This window comes from Sebastes fasciatus, chromosome 9, assembly GCF_043250625.1.
Source record: "Sebastes fasciatus isolate fSebFas1 chromosome 9, fSebFas1.pri, whole genome shotgun sequence".
NCBI classification, from domain to species: Eukaryota; Metazoa; Chordata; class Actinopteri; order Perciformes; family Sebastidae; genus Sebastes; species Sebastes fasciatus.
In genome coordinates this window covers 14,125,813-14,153,022 of record NC_133803.1, presented here as the reverse complement: position 1 = coordinate 14,153,022, position 27,210 = coordinate 14,125,813, and the positions used below count along the sequence as shown (strand labels likewise).

Below are 27,210 nucleotides of genomic sequence, written 5' to 3'. Positions count from 1 at the left end.
CATCACGTGACTGACACGGAAATTGCAGGACCGCCGTTTGGCCACTACGAAAGTTGGGATCGACGACTGGCGCTCTTACTGGGGGCTTGGATGAAACATGTTAGTCTGTCGCACAATAAACACTTTGTGTATGTGACACTCGATGCCCCATATTCGCCAAATTCAGCTGCTTTTTTGTCATATTTCAGTTATACCTCAGTCTTTCTGTTGTGGTAGCTGGCAGGCTGAAAGACTGAAAATAAGAACAGTCTACTGTATATCCTTTCAAAATATACTGAAAGCAGTGATACCAAATATAGACTGCCTGTATGTACAGCGTGACATCCTCATACAGAAGTTTTGAGTCAAAACAAAAAAGCGTATTGAACAGTCTATAAAGTTAAACTCTGCATACATTTTAAAATTCACAATTTAAGGTTTTACACACATTGTTTTCTGATTAATATACATCTGTTCGATTAAAGCTAGGGTTGGTAATCGTGAGAAACTAGCAAGAGTACGCAACATTTTTAATGAACGTAAACAACGAACATAGCTATTGTTAGTACTCACAGAGTAGTCTCTGGTGATGCGCAATGAGTGCACGGGCAGAGTGCGCGCAGGCAGGTAGGCCGTTGTATTGAACAGCCACAGATACCAGATTCTTTTTCTTTTTTCGTCAGAGCATTTGATTTATTGATTGCTGTCGGAATGCAAAGATATTTTTTTAACAAATATAACAAAAAAATTTTTTGAAAAAGATTACCAACCCTAGCTTTAACAAGGCAGATTCAATATGACAAAAGTTATATTTAGAAGCACAATAACTTATCCACCTTCTTGTTTATAAAAAAGCAACAGAATACTTACATTATTTTACACGGGAGATTAATACAATCATGTTCATCTTTACAGATCGTTAAAAAAAATACTGGTACACAGAATATCATATATCAATATCGCATAGAGCTACTGTAAAGGCAACTGGCAAGAGCATACAGCACAACACGTAAGCACAAGCAATTCTAAAGGTTACAACAGATGTACAATCCTGCTTGGCTCACTTGTTAACATCTTCAGAGGAGAAGTGTCTCCATTAAAACCCATACCTGGTGTAATGGCTGTTGAGCTGTTAATCATACACTGGTCGTACCATATGTTCACACTGTATGCCACGATAGCATGCCCTGTGCGCTGTGCAAACAGGCTGATGCGTCATCTTTGCTGGTTTGGAGGATCCACAGTTCAGCACAAGGATCCAGTGTGATGAACACAGCTGGTTTTCCCTCTGTACATTCAGAAGTTTGTCAAATTCAACAGAGAGAACATACAGTGCTCTATTGTATGTCCACTTAATGACAGGTCAAGCAAAGGAGTAGAAGCCTATAAATATAAAGGGTTTGGTGGGGTTGAAAGGAGAAAGCACAGTCAATCTTCCTGTAATGACCAAAGCCAGCATGGTGCTGTGCAGATCAGTCAATGGAGAACGGTGTTAATAGGGTGGAATCCATACAGACGCCGGATGAGAAGCACAGTTGGTGCTGTAAATTACTTTGAATGACACCTCCTGTCCCGTGATGTCTTCATGTGGTGAGGGATTCGCAGAGCCTTTAAGCATTTGGTAGCACAATTAGATCCTTTACCATCCATTGACCCCCATAAATCCACCTTTCCTGACAAGTCACACTGTCCTCTCATGTGTGCAAACAATTCAAAAAGGAGGAAAAGTGACCTATTGGAATGAAGTCATATGAACTCTGCAAACAAGACAATTCATTTTTTACAACCCGGAGAATTAGTGGTTGGATGAGGGTTAAGAGAGGAGGCTTAGATCAATGAGGCAGCTTTGTCTGGAGCATACATCTCGTGTGAGTGGCTTTTATGGATTGTCTATAGCCTACATCTGTCTTTGTTACTGAACTGTAAAGTCTATATTGTCAAATTAATAATATTAATAATGAAAACTAAAAGTTGTAATAGCGTTAATGCACAGTTTAGTGCAACAGCTTCTTTAGTCAAGCGTACTGTAATGATGCTTGTTTTTTTAGTCTATTCCTGACCCGTTCTTGTATGTGTTTCAGAGTAAAAGCCTTGCACAGCCATGCAGTTAGTAACAGTTAGGCTGCTCGGCAGGCGGATGGCCTGAACCGATGCAGCGCTGCGGTGAAGCTTGCAACACATCGTCAAAATGCTCTGTGCTATCGAGTCTCGGTCATGTCCCAGATTGTTTGTATATATATATATACGTGTCATTTGTGTTTGTGTGGTCAGAGCCCTGTCGTGACCTGCGTGACCTCCGAGTTGAGATCGTCGTTGGCAACGCCGCCGCAGCAGCGAGAGTCCACCGACGACCCCTCCAAGGCTAGTCATACCTGCACAGAGGAGGTAAAACAATGTTTAGGTCATGTTGCATGCAGTATATTTATATATACTCTTACATGAATGTCTGTTATCTACCTAAAATGAAGTTCGATACCTCTCATGTGTGGATGGTATATTTGAAGTTACAATTGTAGTTTAGCGTAAAGACTGAAAACAACTAGGTTTGCTTTGTCCGAAGGTAAAAAAAAACTAAAATTCCACCTACCAGCTCATAAAAAACTATTTGTGCAGTCTCTGCTGGTTACCTGGCAACCTCATGGTGACGACAAGTGTTATTGTAAGCTAAGCTAACCGGCTATAGCATCCTTTTCTTGACTCAGATTGATTTAGGTGATACTATTTACAGATTTGCCTCACCGTCCACCTTGTCCAAACTTGACCCCTGTTCACTCTGTCCTGAAGTATGTCACTAATTCTAGCTTCAGGACCCATTACACTTATACAGCAAGGTACGATGATCATCCCTCGCTCTGCGGAGGGTTACAACATTGGTACATTTTAGTCTATGAGATCATCTCTGGCAAATTTCCTACTGACTTAAGTGAGAAGTTTGTATTTCTGCATAACAGGTATAATCGTAGGTCAAATGAATGGCTTCAGTTTAAAGTGCCTTCTATCAGTACAGAAGCTGGCAAAACAAGCCTCTTCCACTACGGCCCTTTTGGTCCTGGAACAATCTGCAGGCCAAGCTTAAACTTGAGACTCTTATCTCTTTAAATGATTTTAAACTTCAAATAAAAGAAATGGTCACTGCTAGCTGCAGTTGCTTCAATTAAATGACAAACATGCTGCCCTGTTAATGCACTGTATGATGTAATGTACTTTGTTGTGTTGCTGCCATGATTCAATGTTGTTGTCTTGTCATGTGTTGGACGCTGCTATATATATATATATATACATATATATATATATATATATATCTCCTCTGGTTGCAAATAGAAGTCCGATTGTATAGAAGTCTATGAGAAAATGAGCCTACTTCTCACTTGATTTATTACCTCAGTAAACATTGTAAACATGAGTTTATGATGTCAATCGCTAGTTTCAAGTCTTCTTCAATACAGCATGATGTTCATTTAGTAAATTATGGTCCCATTTACAATCAAATAGACGATAAAGCAGGGGATGCTTTAGGGCGTGGCTACCTTGTGATTGACAGATCGCTACCTCGGCATTGTCCGGTCTGGGAGTTGTCTGTGTTTTCGTCTTAGAACTTTAATCCTTTCAAAGTGTGTTTTCATTTCATGAAAGTTAATTATAACATTTTGGTCGCCTAAAAATGTCTTATTCAGTGTTCGGTTGTATTTAGCTCCACCCTCTCATGTCACTTCAGGCTTCAAAATGGCAGTCTACAAACCAATGGGTGACAACACGGTGACTACGTCCACTTCTTATATACAGTCTATGGTACAAACACAAGAGTAGTATCGATGTTCTCATTTAATTCTAGAAAGAAAGCAAATTAGCGTATTTCCAAAAATGTTGAACTATTCATTTCCAGATACATCTACTGGTATGTATACACACAGACAATGTGTACCTGTTGATTGGACCTTTCTCCAGTGTTGGCGGTGTTGTGTTCGCGCTCTGGGAGCTTGCGGCTATTGACTCCGGTCCGGGATGAATTCTTCATCTCCACCAACGAAGGACTCGGGGTGCAGAACTCACGGAAACAACGCTTGAAGTTCTCATCCAGGTAGCCATAAAGAACCGGATTTAGACTACTGCAGGGGACCAAAACAAGATCAGAATATCAGTTTCCCCCTAAACTCACCAACATCATTTTCACCTTTAGTGTTGGGTGTGAAAAATACAAGTCAACTTAAATCATTCTATAAAACCATGTACCTACAAAAGTACATTATCAAAAAGTCAATACCATTTGTTCTTATCTGTAAAACACATGTTTTTTATAATGAACATCTGGTTATCTACACTTAACCAGGCTTTAATGATTTATTTTAATACATTTTAGGACTAGTAGTTTTAATATTACAGTGAATATATTTGTCCAAGGCTAATGTTTGGTGCGTACCTGTTGGTGTAGCCCAGGGCAATGCAGAAGTGCCAGGTGATAGTCTGCAGCGTTGAGTTGGGGATATTGATCAGAGCTGTGATGATGACAAAGATGTGGATAGGTGTCCAGCATACGATGAAGACGGCAACCACCACCAGGACCATGCGGGTGATCCGACGCAGGTTCCTGTCCTTCTCCTGAAGGAGGTTGGAGGTTTAGTGTTGGGGGATAAGTGGGAGTATAAGATGAGTGATGGAGAAAAGAGGAAGAAGTACAAAAAAGGAAAGCAGGAGAAAATGCAAAGTATAGGGAAGATGATGATGATGGAGGAAGGACAGAGAAGAGTGATGAGAGAAATGATGGGAGAGAAGATGGTGAAAGGGGGGTAAGAGGAGATGTAAAGGAGAGAGGATATAAAAGGCAGAGTGAAAAGAAAAAGGATGAATGACGGTTTGTTTCTACTGTAAATAAATAAATCTTCATTAGACTATGCAAATGTTTTGCAGCCAGTGTTTGGTAAATTTTTGTCGAGTCATTTCCTCTTCTACTGCAATGAATTAAAGCTGAGCCACAACCTCAGGCTTAAGTTGATTTTCCCTAATTGCTTTCTCTTGAGACCAATGAGTGCACTGTATTTGCATGCAAGCTCTGGGCAGCTTTGTATTTTGCTTCATTACTCTGAAAGATAAAATCAATTAGTTATTGTGTATATTAGCCATGTGGTTGGTAGACCAAAAGTGTCAAGATTTCGCAAAACGCTCACTAACGCTTGCATTCTAAAATTCCCATTCGCATCTTATTAAAAGCCTTTGGCACAAAACATACAAAATAGCTCACAGTATGCGCTCATTTTCGCTCATGTTTATAAAAGAAAAACAGATTTTTCTTAACCTGGGAGCCGGACAGCATGCGCACGCTCTTCAGCCGGAGGATCATGAGGCCATAGCAGACGGTGATGATGAGGACGGGCATGATGAAGGCAAAGATGAACACGCAGATCTTCAGCAGGGTGTCCCAGTACCAGGAGGGGTGGGGGAATATCAGCTTGCAGTCAATGCTGGAGGCTGTGCGGGGTAAATAGAGACACAAACATTCATTACTTCCACACGACTAATTTAACAAGTAGTTATTTGTATCCACTCTATTTTCACCTGTCTGGCTCTTTTAAACATCTGTGCTTCCTTCCTCGGAAATGTGTTTCCTTAATCTGGTTGTACACAATGCAAACACATACGGTGTTGTACAAATGTAATAATTGTAGGCTATTTAGGGTATTTTTAATTTTTGAGTATTCTGTCAATTATTTCTATGATTAATTGATCAATCATTTAGTCTATAAATGAAAACTATAAATAGTGAAAAAACAACAAGGTGACATTTTTAATTTAGTTTTGCCTCACCAATGGTCCAAAACATGAAAATATTATATTAATGGTATAAAACAGGGAGAAGCCGTAAATCCTCCCATTTAAGAAGCTGAAACTAATAATTGTTTGGCATTTATTTGCTTGATAAATGACTTAAAGTACAGTTTTTTAACATTTTGGGGGATCTATTAGCAGAATTGGAATATAATAATCAAAACTATGTTTTCATTGGTGTATAATCACCTAAAACTAAGAATCGTTGTGTTTTCGTTAGCTTAGAATGAACCCTTCATATCTTCATAAGGAGCAGGTCCTCTGGCAAACTTCGCCATGTTTCTAAAGCAGCCCAGAACGGTCAAACCAAACACTGGCTCTAGAGAGAGCCTTTCACGTTCTTACGTTAAATGAAGGCCATTGTAGTTCTCCGACACACTTGTGAAACTGCAGTAACGCAAGCCGTAGAGTGCTAAATCATGGTACCACCATTAATATTGTTTTTGCTACATTTAATGGCATATTTATTTAGTTATCGAGTCATTTATTTTTTTATTTTTTTATTGTGGCAGGTTCCGTCCTCTATACCCGGGCACCCTGGTTGCCTATGAGTTAATACTTCGACCATGAAGCACAACATCCCCGGTTAGAGTCCGACCATTTGTTGCATTTCATTCCCCATCTCTCTCTCCTCATTTTCTTTCATCTCTCCACTGTCCAAATCTCTAATAAAGGCATAAAAATGGCCATAAAAATACCACTGTCACGTCTGAAAACTATGTTTTGTGGCGCTAAAGCAACAACATCTTTGAGCACCATGCAGCGTTACAACCGTCACTGAGTCAGTAAATCTCTCATCACTTTTGTCCCCTCCAAACAGAGCGGGATCACACTTTCAATTTCTGTGGCAGTTTTCTTTCCATTACCTCTGCAATTACACAGAGACACTGTTTAGAGAAGCCTGACTTTGCAGGTAGCCTCTTGACTATGCGGCCCAGTTACATTAGTCACCAGCCAGGCATATAGCATTAAATGTGCAATTACACGGAAAAACCTAAGCAACTCTTCTGGGTAGTCTCTTTTTATAGAGCCTGCTGGAGTACATGATTGGTTTTTAAAGCTGGAACGCAGAGAATGAAATGAATGTGTTTTGTGCTTGTATTTGTTTGCGAGACCTTGTTGAACTCGTCGTATACCCAAGAACTAAGAAAGAACTGAGCGCTGTCATGCAAGGTTGCTACTTGATGGTTGAATGCAACTTTTTTAGCTGATTACTTTCTCTATTCAATTATTTTCTGTTGGATTAACAATACATCTTTTGCCATAAAAAGGTTGATTAAGTCCGTAGATGAAATATCTAATTTCATCTACAGTATTTATTGTGGTTGTCATAAAGGACATACAATATGTCTTAATATGCAGCACATACTCAATGTTTAGAGGTCTTTTATGTAAAGTCAAAACACGATTCCTCCTGCAGTGGCAGGTATAACAGTGCTCTTGTGTGCATTTGCTTACGAGTGATAGCGGTGGAGGCCATGAACATGACAGGCAGCCCGATGGCTGAGGAGAGAATCCAGTTGCAGACGTTGACAATCTTGGCGTTGCGCGGCGTCCTGAAGTCCAGCGCTTTGACTGGGTGGCACACGGCGACGTAGCGGTCAATGCTCATGGTGGTGAGCGTGAAGATAGAGGTGAACATGTTGTAGTAGTCGATGGACATCACCATCTTGCACAGTATGTCTCCGAACGGCCAGGTCCCCATCAGGTAGTTGACGCTCTGGAACGGTAGCGTGCTGGTGACCAAGGCATCTGCCAGAGCGAGGTTGAAGATGTAGATGTTGGTGGCGGTCTTCATTTTAGTGTATCTGCACAGAAACCATGGATTTATTATAAAACAATGGGCTCCTGGGCACAGACATGTAAAACATGTAAAATGTCTCTGAACCACTGAAACGGCACTTACAACAATCTGGAAATTATTCAGAAAGTAGCAATAAAGACGTACATAAAGAAGACGGAACTACAAGGACACAAGTAGAGTGCCAATAAATTATTGAAATGTGTTGAGTGTTTCTTCACAGGAAGAGCCTCAATCATTGAACTCCTGCCTTTTGAGCAACATTCGCAGAATTTGAATGCACATTAGAAAGTCTTCCCCCGTTATTCCAGGTACATTGCAATCATAGGTGAAGGTTCCTCATGAGCTTGGCAGAGTATCCAGGATGTTTTGTGAATAATTCAGGACCCTTGCGTTAGCTCCAGCACATTTTGTAATAGCAAATGTCTGGTTTAATCAGTTCTAATGACTCAGTTTAAAAAGAAGCTGTCCACAGGAGTAGAGACTCCTTGAGGCTTTAAAAGATATCACAAAGACATGACTTTCCGTCAGTTTACAGAGCATATTGTGCAAAAAAAAAAACATTTTTACAAATATTTGCTGAAATATAAAACATTTTCCAAATTATTCTAAAAATGTAGAGTTTAGATAAACAGATAACAAGTTTTAGTCCATTTTTCACCATTTTGACTGAAAGGACAAACAACAAATAGTTACTATCTGAAGAAAGGGTGATCAAAGGATTTCAAGGACGGCTCCTTTTATATAGTATATCACAACTATAATTACCGCCTCGCGGTTGTTTGCCTCCACCAACCAGTCAAGTTGCAGTTTGTCTGTCCAAAGTGTCATCATTTCGTCATTTTATCCTACTAGACATTTCTGTAAAATTGTCAAAATAAGCATATGAATTCTTGAGTTACAGCCAAAAAGGAACTTTGTGAGGTCACAGTGACTTTTGACCACCACAATCTAATCAGTTCAAGTGGATGTTAGCGCCAAATTTAATGAAATTCCCTCCAGGTGTTCCTGAAAGACGGACGTACATACGTCCAGACAACTCAAAAACATAATGCCTTCAGCCACGTCGCCGACGCGTAGCATAGACTGTATAAAAGAGGAGGACATAGTCAGCCTGACATCACCCACTGATTTGTGGACTGCTGTTTAGAAGCCTTCAGTTTGGCATTTAGGCTGTCGCCATCTTGGTTTTTTGCAACCAGAAGTGACACGAGAGGATGGAGCTAAATACAACCGAACGCTGAATAAACATTTTTAGGAGACCAAAATGTTATAATTAACTTTCATAAACTGAAAAACACACTATGAAAGGGTTAAAGTTGTAAGACAAAAACACGGACAACGCCATGGTAGCAAACTGTCAATCACGAGGTAGCCCTAAAGCATACCCTGCTTTATGGTCTATTTGACTTTAAATGGGACCATAATTTACTAAATGAACATCATGCTGTATTGAAGAAGACTTGAAACTAGCGATTGAGACCATAAACTCATGTTTACAATGTTTACTGAGGTAATAAATGTTGAACTATTCCTTTAATTTAATTTCCAAGGCACAACAGTGATCATATTGTTGCTGCCCTATTCCATATAAAGACTACTTACACACATCCCTGCCGTAATGTTATTAAATGAATCTGGGTACACAAGTGACAATGACACATACCCACTTTCTAGTCTTTACTTCATTAAACCCCGACTGCCATTCTTCCTGCGAGGTAATTTGCTTCTGCTTTGTTGCAGCACTCTCCTCAATAATCCCAAATCCTCTTAACAACCAGAGATGACAGAGAGTTCATTAAATTCTGATTAACTTTAACACTGACAGCTTAGTGCGTTTGTTATTTCAGGCTTTATTTGAACAGGGACCGACGAGACACCTCGAGATGTGAAAGCTTTCACCCTACATTGAGTAGTGTGCTGGAGCTGCTGGTAATTTCCAACATCCCATTGACTTTGAGACTGTCGTCAACATGGCTGCAGATGATAGCTTGTGTTTCTCCTGTGTGTTGTATGTCTGAGGCTTACGCGTGTCGACATTTAATGGCCTCATCTCATCTAAAGTAATTGAATGAGTTTTCAGCTTTAATTTGTTCTTCGCCCTTGAGGTTCTGTCAAATTGATCACCCATTTATTGTCAGAATGCTTTGATCACCTAACATAGCAATATTTCTTAGTAGTCTTTATCATCTAGATGTCTGAAACCTGATGTATTTCTAATTATACAACAGGAATAATATACAGATTATTGTTGACATATTATGTTAACCTTAAAGCTTAAACTTAAAGCGCTTGCCATCCAATCAGGCGTTTTAAGTCTTGGTGTCTTAATGTGGAGGGATTATTGATCATTTTTGTCAATTCTCGAGTGGTAAAAAATGGTTAAATTTAGCACCAAATCTGTGTAACAACCCAAAAATTGCTGCAACAACTTATGAGACATAATAGAGCATGGGAATGGCTATCACAAACATATATCATGATGTTCTAAGCCCTTATACACTTTTAAAATGAGTTTATGGTCTCAATCGCTAGTTTTAAATCTTCTTCAATACAGCTTGATGTTCATTTAGTGAATTATGGTCCCATTTAGAGTCAAATAGACCATAAAGAACAATATGCTTTAGGGCGTGGCTACCTTGTGATCGACAGGTTGGTACCATGGCGTTGTCCGTTGTTTTATTCACAGAACTTTAATCCTATAACAGTGTGTTTTCTGTTCATAAAGATTAATTGTAACATTTTGCTTGCCTGAAAATGTCTTATTCAGTGTTCAGTTGTACTTAGCTCCACCCTCTCGTGTCACTCCTGGTTGCAAAAAAACAAGATGGCAACGGCCAAAATGACGATCTCGAGGCTTCTAAATGGCAGACCACACACCAATGGGCGACGTCACGGTCACTACGACCACTTCTTATATACAGTTTATGCCGCCCACGTAAAATCTATGTGTGGCAAACACTCATAACCGTATCATGCTCTAGTTGAAATGAACGGATATTGAAGGAAAATAATTTAAAGATACGTTGTTGTTGAATGTTTTGCAATATGTTCTGTCGGTAGATACGTTTATTCAAAATCTGTTCTCATTATGTGGATGAAAAGTTTAATTCAGGTGGCATTACATTTCAGTTAAAACATATTTGCTGTTGCAAATTAGCAGTATATAAAGGTAATTTATAGGAAGCAGGTGATGGAAATGAACCACCCGCCAGCTATTTCATCAATTCAAAACACTTTTATGAGCTGTGCTTAGCTTGAATGACTATTATGTGATATTAACTGGCAACATAGAGTGACGTTATTGACACAATATTACTTATTAATTTTGATGCCAGCAGCAATCATTTGATAAGTATCATTCATAAAGAGGATACATGTCTCCCAAGGATGATTTCTCATTTTGGAAGACAACTGACGAGAAAATTGAAGTTCGTTTTTATCTTCCTTCTCAAACAGAAGATAAGAACACTGTCTCCTTATATTTCAGTAAACAGACCAAAAATAAAAAACAAATGTTCAGCCTATTATTGACAGGAAGAGAAAGTGACAGTGAAGCCACAGAGAGAACAGACAAGTAGCCATCTGCACAGAGTAAATCTTCATTACGCTGCTTCTGCCAGTAAACAACACTTGACAACAGAAATTGCTCAATCTGCCTCTAAATTACCTTGATTTGGTGTTTTTTCCTGGACCACTTGAAGCACAGAGGCAACAGATAGGTGTACCGTAATGGACCTTAAAATCATCCAGAACAGTCCTTTCAGTGAAATCATGTATAATTCATAGCCTTCCATCAACCCATTAGCTGTGGTTCCCACCTTGGGGAGTGAAACGCCTCATCATTTCTCATCCATCTTTATTTCTTCTTAAATGAGAGGAAAAAAACACAAATTGGATAATGACGGTAAATTATCCCTGAGGCGATTTCTGATTAGACTGATAAACTGATTTTCTCATCTCAAGTGCTCAAAGGAGAGAGAAACTTCAGCTTAATCTCATAGGCTGTTCTCTAGGATAAATTACTCAAACATCCAAATTATTTGACACATACGCAGAAACACAACTGTGTCAGTAAAACGGTGTTAATTTCCTAATTTGAATACATTAACATCAAAGTTGGCCAGTGCGCAGTACCGGCGCTTCTTGATTTTACTCCTTGGCTTACCGTGACTTTTTCTTGAGCACCAGCACTTCAACACTTATTTACATAAAAAAGTTGAGAATTGGTTGTTTTAATGTGCACAAATTCGACAGAGTTTAATGTGGCCATTTTGGCAACATTGTAATTATGAAATACTTTGCTTTTACCCTACTCTGACTGAAGACCCCAAATAATCTTCTATGTACGCTGAATGACAAATTATTGAAAAGGAAATTACAATAACCTCTAGCCTGGCTCCCTAATGTGCCTCATCTGTTGCTGAAACTTTAATGGGGAAACACAGAAACAACTATTTAGTTGGTCATTCTTCTTTTGAATGAGAATTTATTTCCTGTTTTGGGCCCTGCAGTGATGTTGATCTGAATGGAAATTTCCATGGCAATACATTTGGAGAATTAGCACGTTTCTGATGATGGTATATTAACGTCGGCTGCAAGTAAATATATAATTTATCATCCACCCATTTATTTACATTTTTTCAAGCCTGTCCAAACCATGTAACACACCAGAGAATGAACTCTGAGATGTTCTTTGTGTTGGCGCTGTTAAAAGCAGAGGTTTTCATTTGTTGAGGTCTTGCTGTGTGTAACAACCCTTTTGGACCTGTGTAATTAATATAATATTGTTCTGTTTTCACTTTGATGTTCCATTTTCACCTCAGATGTGTTTACTCGGCACAAGAAAGGCAGACCCTGAGGATAAGTTCAAAAGGAAATATTGATCTCGCACTATTAGCTGCAAGAACATGTGTAACACTTAAAGGGTAACACCACCTAAATTAAGAATTCCAATATGTTATTTCCGTGGCCGAGTAAAGTTCAATCAATATTTGTTAACATGAGCTGCTCTCTCTCACAGCCAGAAACCAGAGAAGTAAGTCTCAAACTGGTGATGTCATCGGGTATAAAGTCTGAAGCTGCTCCATAGACAATGAATGGGAGATTGATTTTGTGGACAAACAGAATGATTGTTTCTTCAGCTCCCCACATTATACCTTATGACATCACAAGTTTGTACTACTATTTTTTTGACTGTCTTAGCCATAGAAATAACATGTATTATTATTTTTTTTTTTTTTTTTAATGGGCGTGGTTCCCCTTTAATTAGAAATCTGAATACCCACCCACAGTACCTTAATGGTTGTTGTTTTGCCTGGGATGTTGGGGTAGACCAGCCGCTCACCTGTTTTGGTGTGTATGTGTGCCCAAACTACTAATGCCAATATTTTACAATCATTTATTTCCTAATCATCCGAATTGTGTGCTTTTATGCAAATAACCACTACAGAATAAGAATTTAAGTAAAAGGATAACATTTCAAATTTTTGACGGCATGGTGGCCGTACACATGCCGCGTTATTCGCAAGCTCAAATCCATTGTTCTCAATGAAGGCGCGCTCAAATGCGAGAGCGACGCCGTCATGGCGTGCAAGCGTTCCCAAGCGCCTGTTTTTCAACTTTTAGAACGCTGCAACACACACCTCATGTCATGTGACGAAGAATAACCGATCACATCCGTTCTTTCTTCTGTATATATTAGTGTACGGTAAATATATGGAGGAAAGGTTAATCCTTATAGAGCAGGGCTACCCAGAGCTTTACTATCTGTCCCACGGGCTATTTTAATTGCTTCACCTGTTTCTGTCCGAGGACGTCACAACATCCAGCAGAAAGGTCAGCTAGACTGACAGAGAAATTGAGTGTAAATCTTCTATGAGGGATTTACGGTGCTTGGAAATCCATTTATCTTTGTTTTAACTGTGTTTAGTTTAGACAGAGGCTTGCTGACAAAATACAGCAACTTCATCATCGTCGTCATCGCAACACGCAGGTTTTGGTTGCTTAGTAACGGCAGGTGAGACAGGAGCGCAACCTCCCAAGCACATTAGAAAGAAAAAAAAGGGGCACGGCTGATATTCTTGAATATGGTATATACTCCGCATGGAGCCATTCAAATGTGCTTGAATGTTAATAAGTTGATTTTCACATGTGAGAATTGTGCTCCACCACGGCAACAATTGTGACCAGGCAGAAGTGTTCGTGATTATAATAATAATATAGCATAGTAAGAACATAGTGAACGCTGGAAATGAATATCTGCTGTAACATTGACTTTAATGTTTATTTATGGATAAAAAGCTCAGATTTAAATAGGCAGCAACAAGAGAAACCTTTTATGTCTTCATGGCCAAACAACATACACATGGCGCATTTGTTGTTTTGAGGGTTTGCTCGAACATTTGGATGTTTTTCTGAGTTCATATGTTCTTCCTCTCCCACTAGCTGATGCTGTCTAATGGGTTCAACATCAGCCAGTGAATATTTTCTCCACTCTTGTATAATTCAGGGGCCACAGCCCCTAAAGGAGGATGTGAAATCTTTATAGAAACCTAATTCGGTTTTAGTTTGATTTAGTTAACAGCGCAGTAATAAAACATAAAAGCAAAGTGATTAGGTAAAAAAGGGCTTGGGCCATTAATTTGTGTGATGTGAGACAGGCAACAAAACTAAATTAAAAAAAATAATTAAATTAAAAAAAAATTATAAATAAAGAAATCGAAATAATTAAATGAAATTAAAAATAAAAGATTAAAATAAAAAATAAAAACTAGAATGGGATTTATTATAGTTTACAGCTAATGACCTGCTCATTGTTAATTTGTTTTAAATAAACATTTCATCTGGGTTTTTGTTGCCTGGCGTGGCGTTTAATGTGCCAAATTGAGGATTTTGGAATGCTAACAGATAATAAGAGACTAATAATGTGTCTGGACAGTTAAACTTACGCTGTAAACACCAGTGTGAGCTTTGTGTGTATCTATATTCGTAACAAGCCTGTAGTGAATCAACAGTCTTGTCACCAAATTTCAACAAATGTCAAGATGAAACCCACACACTTGTGGCAAACAGTTTGGAACAGAAGCTGATTAATTTTCATGGCACTTGTTACACAGCAAGATAAACATAATTCATCACGAGTCTGCGATGCTGGACGGTGTGTGTGTGTGTGTGCGTGTAGCCCTGTGTATGATTCATGGGCTGCTGCTGGGTGCAGATAAACCATTAATGTCTGGGTGCAGCAGAAACAGAGGCATGTGAACAGACATCTGTATGCCTCTGGCTCCGAACAATTACACTGTCCATGCACACTGTGGGGAGCGTGATGGATTAGGCTGCACAGCATGACTGTGTGCATGTCTCACTGCTGGGCATGTTTTTCTGAGATTTGTGCTTTCACTGCACGTATGAGTGTATGATCTGGATACAATTCTCTACATGTAGAAAATCAGTTTACAAATTGTATCGACATAATGTTTGTTTTTGACTGATTCCGTTAATTATACATGTGACAAATCAAGATACTCCATCACAATGATGAACATGTATAATCCAATTTTGCCATGAACGAGTCCTGCTCATTGAATTGTAACATTGCACAACAATGAACTCATTGACCTAGAGATATTAAAGGGATAGTCACCATGGTATAAACAGTATGGTAAAATCTCAAGGCGGTTGGCAAGTTTATATTATCTTAATGTATTGTATATATTGTCGTATCGTTCACCCGTATACTTAAATGTAATTTATAGCTTTCTCCCGGTTTCCTACCGGGGTCACAATTCTCCCATATTTCTCCTGCTTTATGACAAATTATCACTCATTTGTTTCCTTTTTATCACAACCTGTTTCTGGCCATGTAGGCCTACAGCGTGTTTAAGCCCTACTGTTTCCACCCGGACAACAGTACAGCTACAACAAATGTTGTTTCCTGGCGGAAGAGGGCTGTTCGGTTCAGTGCACATCACAGCACGCAGCGCCCAAAGTTGGGCTTTGCTTGACGCAGAAAGAGTAATGGAGAGTACTAAAAAAAAAAAATATTCAAGCAGGGGCAAAAAGATATATTTTTAACAAGACTTGAGGGTCTACAGCCACGCAAATGACTCTGTGTGAGTGGCTGTAATACTCATGAGACAGAAAACCTGTCAAAAAACTGTCAAATAGTTAAAAAGATGTGTGTGTGTATATACATATAGATAGATAGATAGATAGATAGATAGATAGATAGATAGATAGATAGATAGATAGATAGATAGATAGATAGATAGATAGATAGATAGATAGATAGATAGATGGAGCTGCAGCCCAGGCAACAGTCCGTCACCCACACTGGATTGGGTGAGCGGAGTACAGAAGTACGTAGGGCCACTGCACACCACTTGTCTCGGCTGCGTCAGCAGAACAGACCTCTCCATTCTCATCCCAGCAGCGTCCTGCTGCTGCCGCGCCCCCAATGAACCAATACAATGTCAATATTGTATTCTGGTTGTTGATTGGTAACCGGCAGTCATTTTACGTGCTTTGGCCAATAACAGATTAGTATGAAAAAAAAGAAATACATTAAATTCACACAAGACGTCCCGCCCTAAGCGAGGACAGCAGAAGCACGTCCTCCTCTATCTCGACACATCCACTTTCTTGTCTGCCTTGAAGGTCAGGGCAATGGAAGCATTTTAATCTGAATTTCAATCACGTTTTTTATTTATTATTTATTTATGTTTTTTGGTTACAAAATATTGTACAAATGATACTGAGATTTAGTAATAGTTTATTTCAACCACTTTGTTTTTACATTTTGATATACAGTATAAACTGTTTGTCCCAGCCTTGGGCCACCAAAGACTGAAATGAATACCAGGAGGCATTAGCCATTAGAGACAAAGAATAAATGACTTCTCTCTTCTGTCGACATGAAAGTGGATACTTATTGCTTTATTAGTGTTAATTTGTTTGCAAACCATATTTCCCTTATGGTACAAGCTGAACTGAAGTAAGCCGCAATTATTGTGTTTTTACTCTCTTGAAAATCATCCCAGTAAATGGAAGTCATTAGACAGGCACCGCTGGGATTTCGCTGCAGGGGAAACAGATCCCAAAGCAGCCTTAAATGTCGGTAAACTGCCCCACACACTCACATTGTCAGTGGCCATGACAGAGTGATCGAGATATAACACTTTTATCCTGACACTGATATAAAGGCTGTAAGAGATGTTTCTAAATGTATTAAGATGACACAGTAACTGCTCGAGGAAAGCTTCAAAAGGCTAATACTTAAATAGTAATGAGCTCAAAAGAGAAAAAGCGGGTAATATCAAAAAGCAATAATTTTTTAATTAACCGTAAATCAAATGATACACGTGTTGTGAAAGGCTTGCCAGAATAAACACCCCTCTTTGCAGCTTTCCGTTTTTGGGTTATTGGAAAACCAAAAAACAACAAAACCAAAACAAAACTGGTTTGTATAATAATACTACTACATGCAGAGAAATTCCCTCTCCTCGCTCTCTTTCAAAGAAACAGTCTCCAGCCAAGGTAGAGTATGCAGCTCTATGTGGCTAAACATTAAAATGTGTTAGACCTAAGGAAAGCCTTTTACAGAATTATCTTTCAGGCTATAGGATCATAGACTGTATATAAAAAGTGGACGAAGTCACCGTGACATCATCTAATAGGTATTTTGCGACCTTGCCTAAACCTGAGGATTCGCGATACCTTAATAAATTAATGTTAATCACGTCATGTCCCTTCAGTCTTCCCTCGTCCAACACAGTGGCCGGATATTGCTTATCCAGACTTCTATACATATTTGATTGAATCACGTTAGGCTAAGTGTCTGTAAGTAAGCAGCCTGTTAATAGCCAACTGTTTGATCTGTAGGCTGAGATTTAGTTTGAGACGACAGTCTGATGCTGCTATAACGTTAATATACGACTGTATTACTGCAGCAGCCTCCCACTCAAGCTAACGTTATCTAGCCATGCTAGACACTGTCACCAGCATCCTTTAGTAATTTTCCACTCTAACAGTGAATATTCACGTATTGTATGTGCCTCAAATCTCGATGTGAAAGCCTCGGTTAACGTGTTACACAACAGCTTTTCGTCATTTTCCATTTTCTCTCCTGTGACAGCGAGCTTATTTCCCCCAAAAGGGAGCGCAGCCTCGGCGATGACGCCATGCTGGTCTGGTCTATAGCTCTATTATAGCTTTCTTAGGACATGGAAGAGGAACAAATCGGAGATCGGCGTTTTTGGACTTATTGTTGGTTCAACCAACCACACAGTAACTTCTTGGCATAGCATTATTACTACTATCGGTTTGTTTAAAGTAGAAGTTTGGAGACATGTTTCAACTTCTTCTCTTTACGATGTTGCCGTCTATGAGGGACACGGGATTGTTTTCCCCTAAAAAGGTCATGACAGCCTACTCTGGATGACGTATTGCCAGTCTAATGTACTGTATGTGTGTGGAGTCTTTCCGCCCACTGTGGTCAAATAGTGCTCTTTGCAGCTTTATGTGGGGAAAAATAAGACGCCAAACTATGACTCAATATGTTACTTCCAGTAGAGGTTCAGGTACATTGATGTTGGGATGACATTGATTGTTCTTATTAAAGGCTATGCTAATAAAATTGATTTGACATGAAAAGAGAGGAAAAAAAGAAAGCAAGGAATAAAAGCACATAATGACGTATTTGGGTAGAATAGAAGTGGGACATCTGAGGCAACATGTTGAGTGACTGGTAATGGGTTCTCATCACAGTCTGAAATCCAGTTTTAGAGAAATGATTCATCACTAACATGCAGAGATTCATGGCTTATCACTCATCAAACAGCACTTCCACGCCTGAGCAGGCCACTTCATTAAACACTTTTTCACCAAAAACTGTGTTGTCATAGAAACTCTCAATGAGTGATGAAATTATGCATTACCCTGAATCCTTGAAATTACGTTTTTGTGTGTCAGAAAGAGAAAAAGATACCATTTAATGATTGATAACAAACTCCACAAGCGTAGCAAGCATGGCTGCTATTTTCATTCATATAAGTACCAGCGATATGGGAAAAGGGGTTGGCTGAAGTGGAACAAAAATAGGAGGGTGTGGTGAGTGTTATCCTCTCAGCCAAAAATACTCAAGCAACAGGCAAAGTGTATTTCTGGATGGAGAAAGTGGCAACATGTTGCACTAGTTGCACTAGTCTTTGCATTAGTAAGAAAAGCGAGCTCTGCATGAGCTCCTCTCTATTACATCCTGCCCTTCTGTTTTTAGGTCTGCCTTATCCTCAGTTTAACCTTCCCTATCTCCACCACTCTAATTCCACCTTAATCTTAAGAGAGAGAGCAGACGGACAAACATACGTCAGACTGATAAACAAACAATGGAGTGTCTGTTAGGAACTTCAAGCATCCATGCGTGTGACAGTTGTGTGTGTGTGTGTGTGTGTGTGTGTGTGTGTGTGTGTGTGTGTGTGTGTGTGTGTGTGTGGATCAGTATACCAGTATGCATGCCACTGTGAGTCATCTCTGAATTTGACTGAAGCTGTCCACACAATGCACATTTCCTGAGCTGTTACTTGCATACACACCGAGAAACAAATGTGTAAACACACAGATAAGCTACAAGCCAAAAAGTCAGAGAGACAAACCTGACTGAGCGTGTTTCATTCAGGCTGTCAGACAGAGACACTGTTGTGACAGATGTGCAGATGTGAGTTCTGTCCACTGGAGAGGTCGCAGGCTTAGCAGGGAATTACTCCTCTCCCCAGCAATGTTTTCCAGCTGTTGGACCAGTTGGACAGTTGGAAGGCAAAGCTCTTGATTTACCAGTCCATCTACGTTCCAATCCTCACCTATGGTCATGAGCTTTGGGTAGTGACCGAAAGAATAAGATCGTGGATACGATCCAACAAAAATAACAGAAGGAAAGAATTTCATTTAGTCCAAGGCACCAGGCTAAAAACCTCGGTGTCATCATATTTTGAAGATTGTAATCTAACTTTCGATGCCCACATCCAAAACGTGACCAAAACTGCCTTTCATCACACACAACAGGAATCCGATCGTAAATATCGAACATGTTTAATATTCATGATTTGAAATCGGTGCGGCCAGGATGGACTTCCGAGCCGATCGTGGGATGTAAAAAACACAATTAACATATGTCACACCACCGGAATATCTGGCAAGATAATCTTTAGAACCATCAAAAAATCTGGTCTTTAGTAACGATTGACGGGACGGGGGAACCGGGCCCAAAATCGGCTTGATTCTCATGTAGCAGCATAGGCTAACTAGTTTTCCTGGACCTTGCCTATTTGGAATGATTTCCCGGTAGTGACCTTTGCCTGCCCTATTAAGTAAAAGCTTAACTTTACTGTTAAACTGCCTCCTTTTTGTGCTTTTGGGTTCTATTCTGACAGTTTTGTCAGAAGCTTTACACCATGTGCCCACTGAGGTAAGCATTTCATGGAAACAACCATCAACATATCGATCGCCCGTGATTGGCGTGACTGAAATTGATGTAAGGAGATCAATACCCATGGACACACAAAGACACACTCCAATCGGGTGGAAACTCAGCAGATGTACAATTGATCCACAGTCACTGTTAAAGGTGTAACACATCCTCTCCTACCACGTGCACACATGCTAATGAAGGAGGTGGTAGAAAATGCCTGGTAATTGATTCAAATCATCCGCAGACATGTCCCGACACACACTAACCCATTTCTCTCCTTCTGTTTTTGTAGCCGCTTCATGGCCTCCTTTACAGTAAAGGAAGAATAATTTTTTTTTTACTTGTGTTCTGTAACATATTCTCCTATTAACTGCAGCCTTTAATCTGTGTGTTGTTGTGTGATGTTTTCGAATTTGCAGTTTTCGTATCACACAATATTTTCCGGCAACCTTAACGGCAGCAGCAGTGTGATGGATCACCTTTCCATGCTAGTTCCATGCCCCTGAAAGTTGCTAGCCATGTTGTAGTGAAATGAATGATGAACCAAAGACTAAATCGATCAAATAAATGTAGAAAATTTTATGTGAAAATGTGTACAATTTGTATTTAACTTCCAAAACAACCGGTTAAAATGAAATTGTTGGTGTTTGCTAATTATTTTTTGGCACTAGAACACAATAAAACTCCAAAAAAGACCTGTAAATTCATGTTTTAGGACACAGCTGTTCATCTCACAATGAAAACCCAAACAACCCAAACTTGGCCTCGTTAAGAGATGCTTGAATTTAGCAAAACACTTCAAACAGCCTCTAAATGGGAAAATCTAGATAACAATGGCATAAATTGCACACATCACATGTATTCAACAGCCACTGTATTGTGTTTTGCTCATGGGTTTGACAATCGCTGCCCACTTCGTCCGTGATTCACTCCCATAATGGTTTTCCATCACTGCAAATATGACAAAAAGAAATAATTTAGGACAAACCCAGATCCTAATGGAAACAGGGAGCTCGAGAAGAGTTTATAGCTTGTTGCTTAGGAACACTATGTTAATGTACTGAAGATCTTCTACTAAGGGTCTCTCTGTGCCCTTGGCCCCAGTCTTATATCCATCCATCCAATCCATCCATTTTCTTCTGCTGGGGCTGGGTCGCGGCGGCAGCAGGCTCAGCAGGGTATTTCAGACACCCCTCTCCCCAGCAACGTTTTCCAGCTTTTCCTGGTGGACCCCGAGGCGTTCCTAGGCCAAGCGAGAAATATAATCTCTCCAGTGTGTTCTGGGTCTACCCCAGAGCCTCTTACCAGGTGGATGTGCCCAGAAAACGTCTAAAGGGAGACGTCCAGGAGACATGCTGATCATATGCCCGAACCACCTCAGCTGGCCCCTTTTGATGCAAAGAAGCAGCGGCTCTACCTCTAGCTCCCTCCGGATGTCTGACCTCCTCACCCTATCTCTAAGGCTTGGCCCAGCCACCCTACAAAGGAAGCTCATTTTGGCCACTCATATCCACGATCTTATTCTTTCGGTCACTACCAAAAGCTCATGACCATAGGTGAGGGTTGGAACTATCTCTAAAGCCGACGGTTGGTCGTCGGACAGTTTGGGGCCGTCAGTAAGCCGTCTGACTTAGTTTTTGCGGTGTGTCCCACACCATTAGCTGTAGTCTGCCCATTTCAGAGTTTTTACGGCCGACTCAGCATGTTGAATCGGCGGCGGAGGTCGTCAGTGAGAGAAATCACTCTGATCGCCTGTTCAGCTTCACAAATCAGTGCATGAGAAGAGAAACGGAAGTGAGGAAAGCAAGCAAACGAGTAAAGTCAGGAGGGCACACACAGAAGGCTCTTCTCATTTTTCATCTTCATCTCATCTTATCATTCCAATACACGGATATTTTCACAGCGATATCTGGAATGAAGCTAAGTGGTGAGTGAGAGTGGTGTGAAAATGGTCGGCAAACACCGCTTTGTTTCATGTACGTAGCATAAAAACTTATGATGGCTTGTATATCTGCAGTCCTCAGTCTTCCGGTTTCTCTTTTTGAATGACGAATACAGACTAACGCCACCTGCTGGCATGGAGCGTTATTTCATCTCACGCAGGCTCAGAATGTACGTGGTAGTTGGCCCTCAGTTGTAGTTTTTGCGGGGTGTTCAAGTGCAACACCAAGACAAAGGCAACGTGAGGCGAAGAACTGATACTGGGTTGGTGTGTCTGGGCCTAGCCACCCTACGAAGGAAGCTCATTTCGGCTGCTTGTATCCGCGATCTCATTCTTTTGGTCACTACCCAAAGCTCATGACCATGACCAAGTAAGGGTCAGAATGTAGATGGACGGGTAAATCAAGAGCTTTGACTTCCGGCTCGGCTCCCCTTTTCCCCACAATGATCCGGTATGACGCCCGCATAACTGCTGATGCTGCACCGAACCACCTGTCCATCTCCCGCTCCATTTTACCCTCACTCGTGAACAAGACCCCAAGATACTTAAACTCAACAACATTCAATAAGTGCAACCGTTGTACAGTACACAGCAGTGCAAAGGTTTGGAAGCTCTCAAACTGTAACGACTTTTACTGCGGTTGATGTCATCAGTTGACGTTCTTTGCTTTGTTTTGTTTGCTCATCCATTGCACTTTGCAACAGTAAGCCATTCTTGTTGAAATCTGCATTTTTGAAAAGATAAAAAGATGTACAGAAGGTTTCAGACAGTTACAAGTAGGGGGGCTTTAACAACATCGTCAAATTGATTTGGAGAACAAATCTGCGATACCCTCTGGTGCTTTGAAATGCCAGCCTTGATGAAGAAGGACATGTTTAACCGCACCTGTCATAGAGTATAAAGAGCAGAATCGGGATAAGTGAGTGAGTCACTTTGTAATTGACAGATGGACAAAAGAGCCGAGAGCACCCATCAGTCATCGAGTAGAGAAAGAGAAAAGATCTGTCTTTTGTTCCCTTGTCTTAAGTTAGTCATCGTCTCTCTGTTCTGGCTCTAACTTTCTCAGTGCTCGCTACATTCCTCGAATAAATAGCTTTGTTTTATTTTTGCGGTTTTCCCGCTCGTCATTCTCCATGATCTAGGTCTGTCACATTTTGAAGATTTTACAACCTCACTGGCCATGAATGAGTGATCTTCTCTGTCTTTGTCTTTCTGTCTTTCGTTCCTTTTCCTGAGTTGAACAGAACAACTCCTGTTGAATCCAGACTTCCAGGGCTCTAATTCTCCAGCGGTGTCCAGTGGTGCTCATTACTCATACACATACACACAGGAAGGACAGACTAATTAGCTCTCTGCAATGTCTACTCAATTGTCTCCAAACAAGAAATTAGACTCTGTACCACCCCGTTGTGCGCAGACACACAAATTTAGAAAAGCAGCATGCAGAATTCTCCTCTCACTGAGTCTCACAATGAGCTGTCAACCTCTTTCTTTCTGGTAAACGCACAAGTCAAGCAATTAATATTCATTCTCTGATCCTTTTATTGTTCCCGGGGGCGGGGGTTAGGCCCTGAATAAATTTTTCTTGATTCACTTTGTGCCAGGTGAGTTTGTCAGTGCTCTAAAGCAAACAAAGTAATTGCAATCGCAATGTTCTTGAATGTTTCTCGCAATGTTCTTGAATGTTTCTGTAAAGCACTTTGAATTGCCCTGTTGTTGAAATGTGCTATACAAATAAAGCTGCCTTGCCTTGCCTTGCCTTGCAGCATAAACTCCACAGCCGTACGGCAATAATCAAGCTGTCCACTTGTCATTGGTTAAAAGGCAATCAAGGCCATAGTTCACAATGGCCGGGTGTTCATTCAGCGCTGTACAGCTGAAAACTGAGGTCAGGGCGCCTGGCCTCAAGTGTTTACAGCTTGTGAAGAGGTGAGAGAAGGATGTGCCGAGTACTGTGCACTACGCACAAACACACAAAGGAATGCAACAATGCAAAAGACAGATGTTACTCTGAGGTTCGGGACTGCTGGAGGCACGAACATCTGCTGCCTGTTCAGTCGGTTTACACATCTTCTTCTGTGTATACCTGAAAGAAATCCATAGGCTGGATGCTCCTATGTTGTGTCAGCCAGTATGCGTTCACAGTCACATGAGCAGAACTCACATTCATCATGCATGAGGGTGTTCATGAATACACATGAAAGGTATCCTCACTTTTCAAGTAACCAGGATCTATTCACAAGCCTGTCATCAAAGAGAAGCTTTAAAATGAAGTCAGTGATCTAGAGGGTTGATTTGTATGCGTTTTTTCTTGGTAAAAATCCAGTGACGAATTTGTGTTAATAAGGGGGAAACCATTCTCTTTTATCCCACACACCTCCTATTGATTGTAGTTGATAACTATAGTGTGTAAAATGCTATTCTAAGAATTTAAATGCAGTACCTCTAAAAAAAAAAAAAGAAGAAAAAACATATTTCGTTTTGCATAAAGTGTGGCTGTTTTAAAGAATAGGTTTGCAAGTCTATCTTAAAGCAGCAGTAGGTGAGATTGGAGCAAATATTTTAAAAAGTTATTTTAATAAAATGGTCACTATATCCTGACAGTAGTGCATGAGACAGGTAATCTGAAAAAAATCATGAGCCTCTGTGTCCTCCGGTGCTCCTAATGGCATCTGCAAGATTTCACAGACCGGAGGAAAACAACCAATCAGAGCTGAGCTGGAGCCTTGCCGTCTCTGAGCAGCTGTCAATCACTCGCAAACTCTGATCAAATGGTCAAACTAGGCAGCGCTGATCAAATATGAATCAATATTCTGTTATTGTAGCCATGTTGAGATCAGTTGAGGAAATACCAAGCACAGCCCACCAGCCAGAGCAAACTTTAGACAGTGATAGACAGCTGCCTCCATTGAATAAACAGCCAATGGCAACGCTCTCTCTCTGAAATGACCTGTGATTGGTCAAAGTCTCCCGTCACAAGCTAGATTTTTTAAAACCTGAAAACAGAGCCATGAGGAGGTGCAGAAGTCTAGTTTTCTCTCAGAACACTTGAATTACGATATGATGAAAGATTATTATTGAATTTTTGCCAAATGATGCCAAAAATATTCTGCCTACTGAAGCTTTAAAGGATGCGTTTGCAAGTCAATCTTAAAACATTACTAACATTCTTGTATGTACTAAGAAAAGATTAGCCTTTTGTTTGCTATAATCATTCCTCCTGTCCATAGTGGCCTTAAAGAAATCCCTTCCTAAAGCATGTTGATGTAAGTGATGGGGGACAAAATCCGCAGTCCTTGTTCTCTGTAAAAATGTATTGTGAAGTTCTTCTTAATAGGAGGCCTCTGCAGTCTGAGTTAGACAAATCAAGTGGTTATCTTCCAGAGTTACAGTCTTTTTAGTATGCATTTCCCTCTTTGTGCTTCCCTGGACAGTATTTTCTTGCTGAGCAGCAGCTGAAAGGAAGTTGTTACTGAAAAGAAAGACAGAGTCAGACTGTTAACTTCAGCTGAACTTTAGAAGTCATTTATACAGAAAACGATTTTGTCTCCCCATTACTTACATTTAAATTGCCTTAGGAAGCGGCCAGTATGGACTGGAGAAACAATTACAGCGACCAAAACCCTTTTAATGTATATATGGGTATGTCACTATTGCTTTAAAATAGAATTAGGACTTGCAAAGTTAACGCATTAACGCAACTTCGGTTTTTAGGTTGTAGCGGGCTCAGTTTTAAAGCGAGTGATGGTACTGGCATCATATGAAACTAAAACACCTAAGGAATCCATTGGTACCAACCATGTCATACTGGCTTGTTCCAAAAGAGGCTAAATAACGCTCCAAACTTGTGCGAAAAATTGGCAAAAAAAACTAGCATGGCCATTTTCAAAGGGGTCCCTTGACCTCTGACCTCAAGATATGTGAATGAAAATGGGTTCTATGGGTACCCACGAGTCTCCCCTTTACAGACATAAGAATGTAAATTCGCAAAGATGCTCTGCTTTTTTGTTTGCTTACAATCGCTACAAGCACTAGAAATTATTATGAGAAAAGGTTTTAAGATGCCTGGATTATTGCCGAGCATCAACCTGGCTGCCGTCAGCACATCAAAAGACTGCAGGTTAGTTGTTTGAAACTCAGCCTGAGGTTGTTTGTCATGTCGGGCAGCGGGAGCCACGAGAAACCCATTAGAGAGAAACATTAGTGGGAATCTATGACATTAGTCTTGTGAAGCAGTTTGTGTTGACGCTCATCATAACATCATATTTCATTTGACTGGGTTCAGACACAAATGTTTAGAAGTTACATCAGAGAGAAGGGTCATGGAAAATTTGCGAGGAGATACCAGAATAATACATGGTCGCAGTTGTTGTGCTGCTACATATGGCGCAAACAGCGTCCAGGTCGGCGGGTGCAGATGTTCAAAAGCCTCTTTAACATCCAAAGTTTTCGAAATGCTTCGGCTGCTGATGTGAACCAAATCAGGTGAAGCTGCTCATCTAGCTGGATGGTGGATGGATGCAGGGGTTTGAGGAGGTGGTGGAGTCATTTTGCACTCACCATGCTCAAAACGCCTCCCAGTGTTTCCATGGTAACAGGAAGCACTCTGCACTGGCAGCATATTCCTTGTGGAAAACAGCGGTTTGCTGTTCAACCGCGATTGATTTTTCCGATTGAGCATGCAGATATCTGGTTGTGTTTGTTTGCTCACAAGAAGTTTGCGGATGTAAGTGAACAGACGAGGGAGAGAGGGACACGAGAGGACGGGGAGATAAAGAGTGAGGGAGAAATGTTTTATGGCTTTAAGGTTATCAGTACTCAGATAGTGAGGGGAAAAAACATCTCCCATCCACCGCTGTCTCTATTTAATCTCACAAAAAAGGCCATGATTGTAAAGTGGGGACGGAGAGGTCAAGACTATTTTTCCATTTAACAGTAAATATCCACTGTGTGTCATTAGCTAAATGGCTGTTCAATCTCGATGTGCCCACAGAGAGAAAAAAGACGGGCAGAGAAAAGAGAGACAGACAAAGAGCTTGATGAATGTTAATGACCCTGATGGATTGTGGTTCTCAGAGGAATGAGACACATCCTTTACCTTCCTCCCAATTCCCTTTACCTCTAATTCAGTCAGAATACACAAAACTTTCCTCGGTCACAAACACCCTCAGCTCGCATTCACACACACACACTGCTTGTTAAGTC

The 27,210-nt window shown here is 40.4% G+C and overlaps 1 protein-coding gene across 1 annotated transcript in view; it reads right to left on the bottom strand.

The window, feature by feature from the left end:
- Positions 1–644: 644 nt before the first annotated feature.
- Positions 645–27,210, bottom strand: part of oprm1 (opioid receptor, mu 1) — a 36,335-nt gene continuing 9,769 nt past the window's right edge. The window contains exons 2-6 of the mRNA XM_074646196.1: positions 7,258–7,607; positions 5,270–5,442; positions 4,397–4,575; positions 3,902–4,085; positions 645–2,351 (exon numbers count right to left, since the gene is read on the bottom strand). Of these exons, the coding sequence (XP_074502297.1) occupies positions 2,346–2,351; positions 3,902–4,085; positions 4,397–4,575; positions 5,270–5,442; positions 7,258–7,607 (892 nt within the window). The 3' untranslated portion in view covers positions 645–2,345. The remainder of the gene's footprint in view (positions 2,352–3,901; positions 4,086–4,396; positions 4,576–5,269; positions 5,443–7,257; positions 7,608–27,210) is intronic.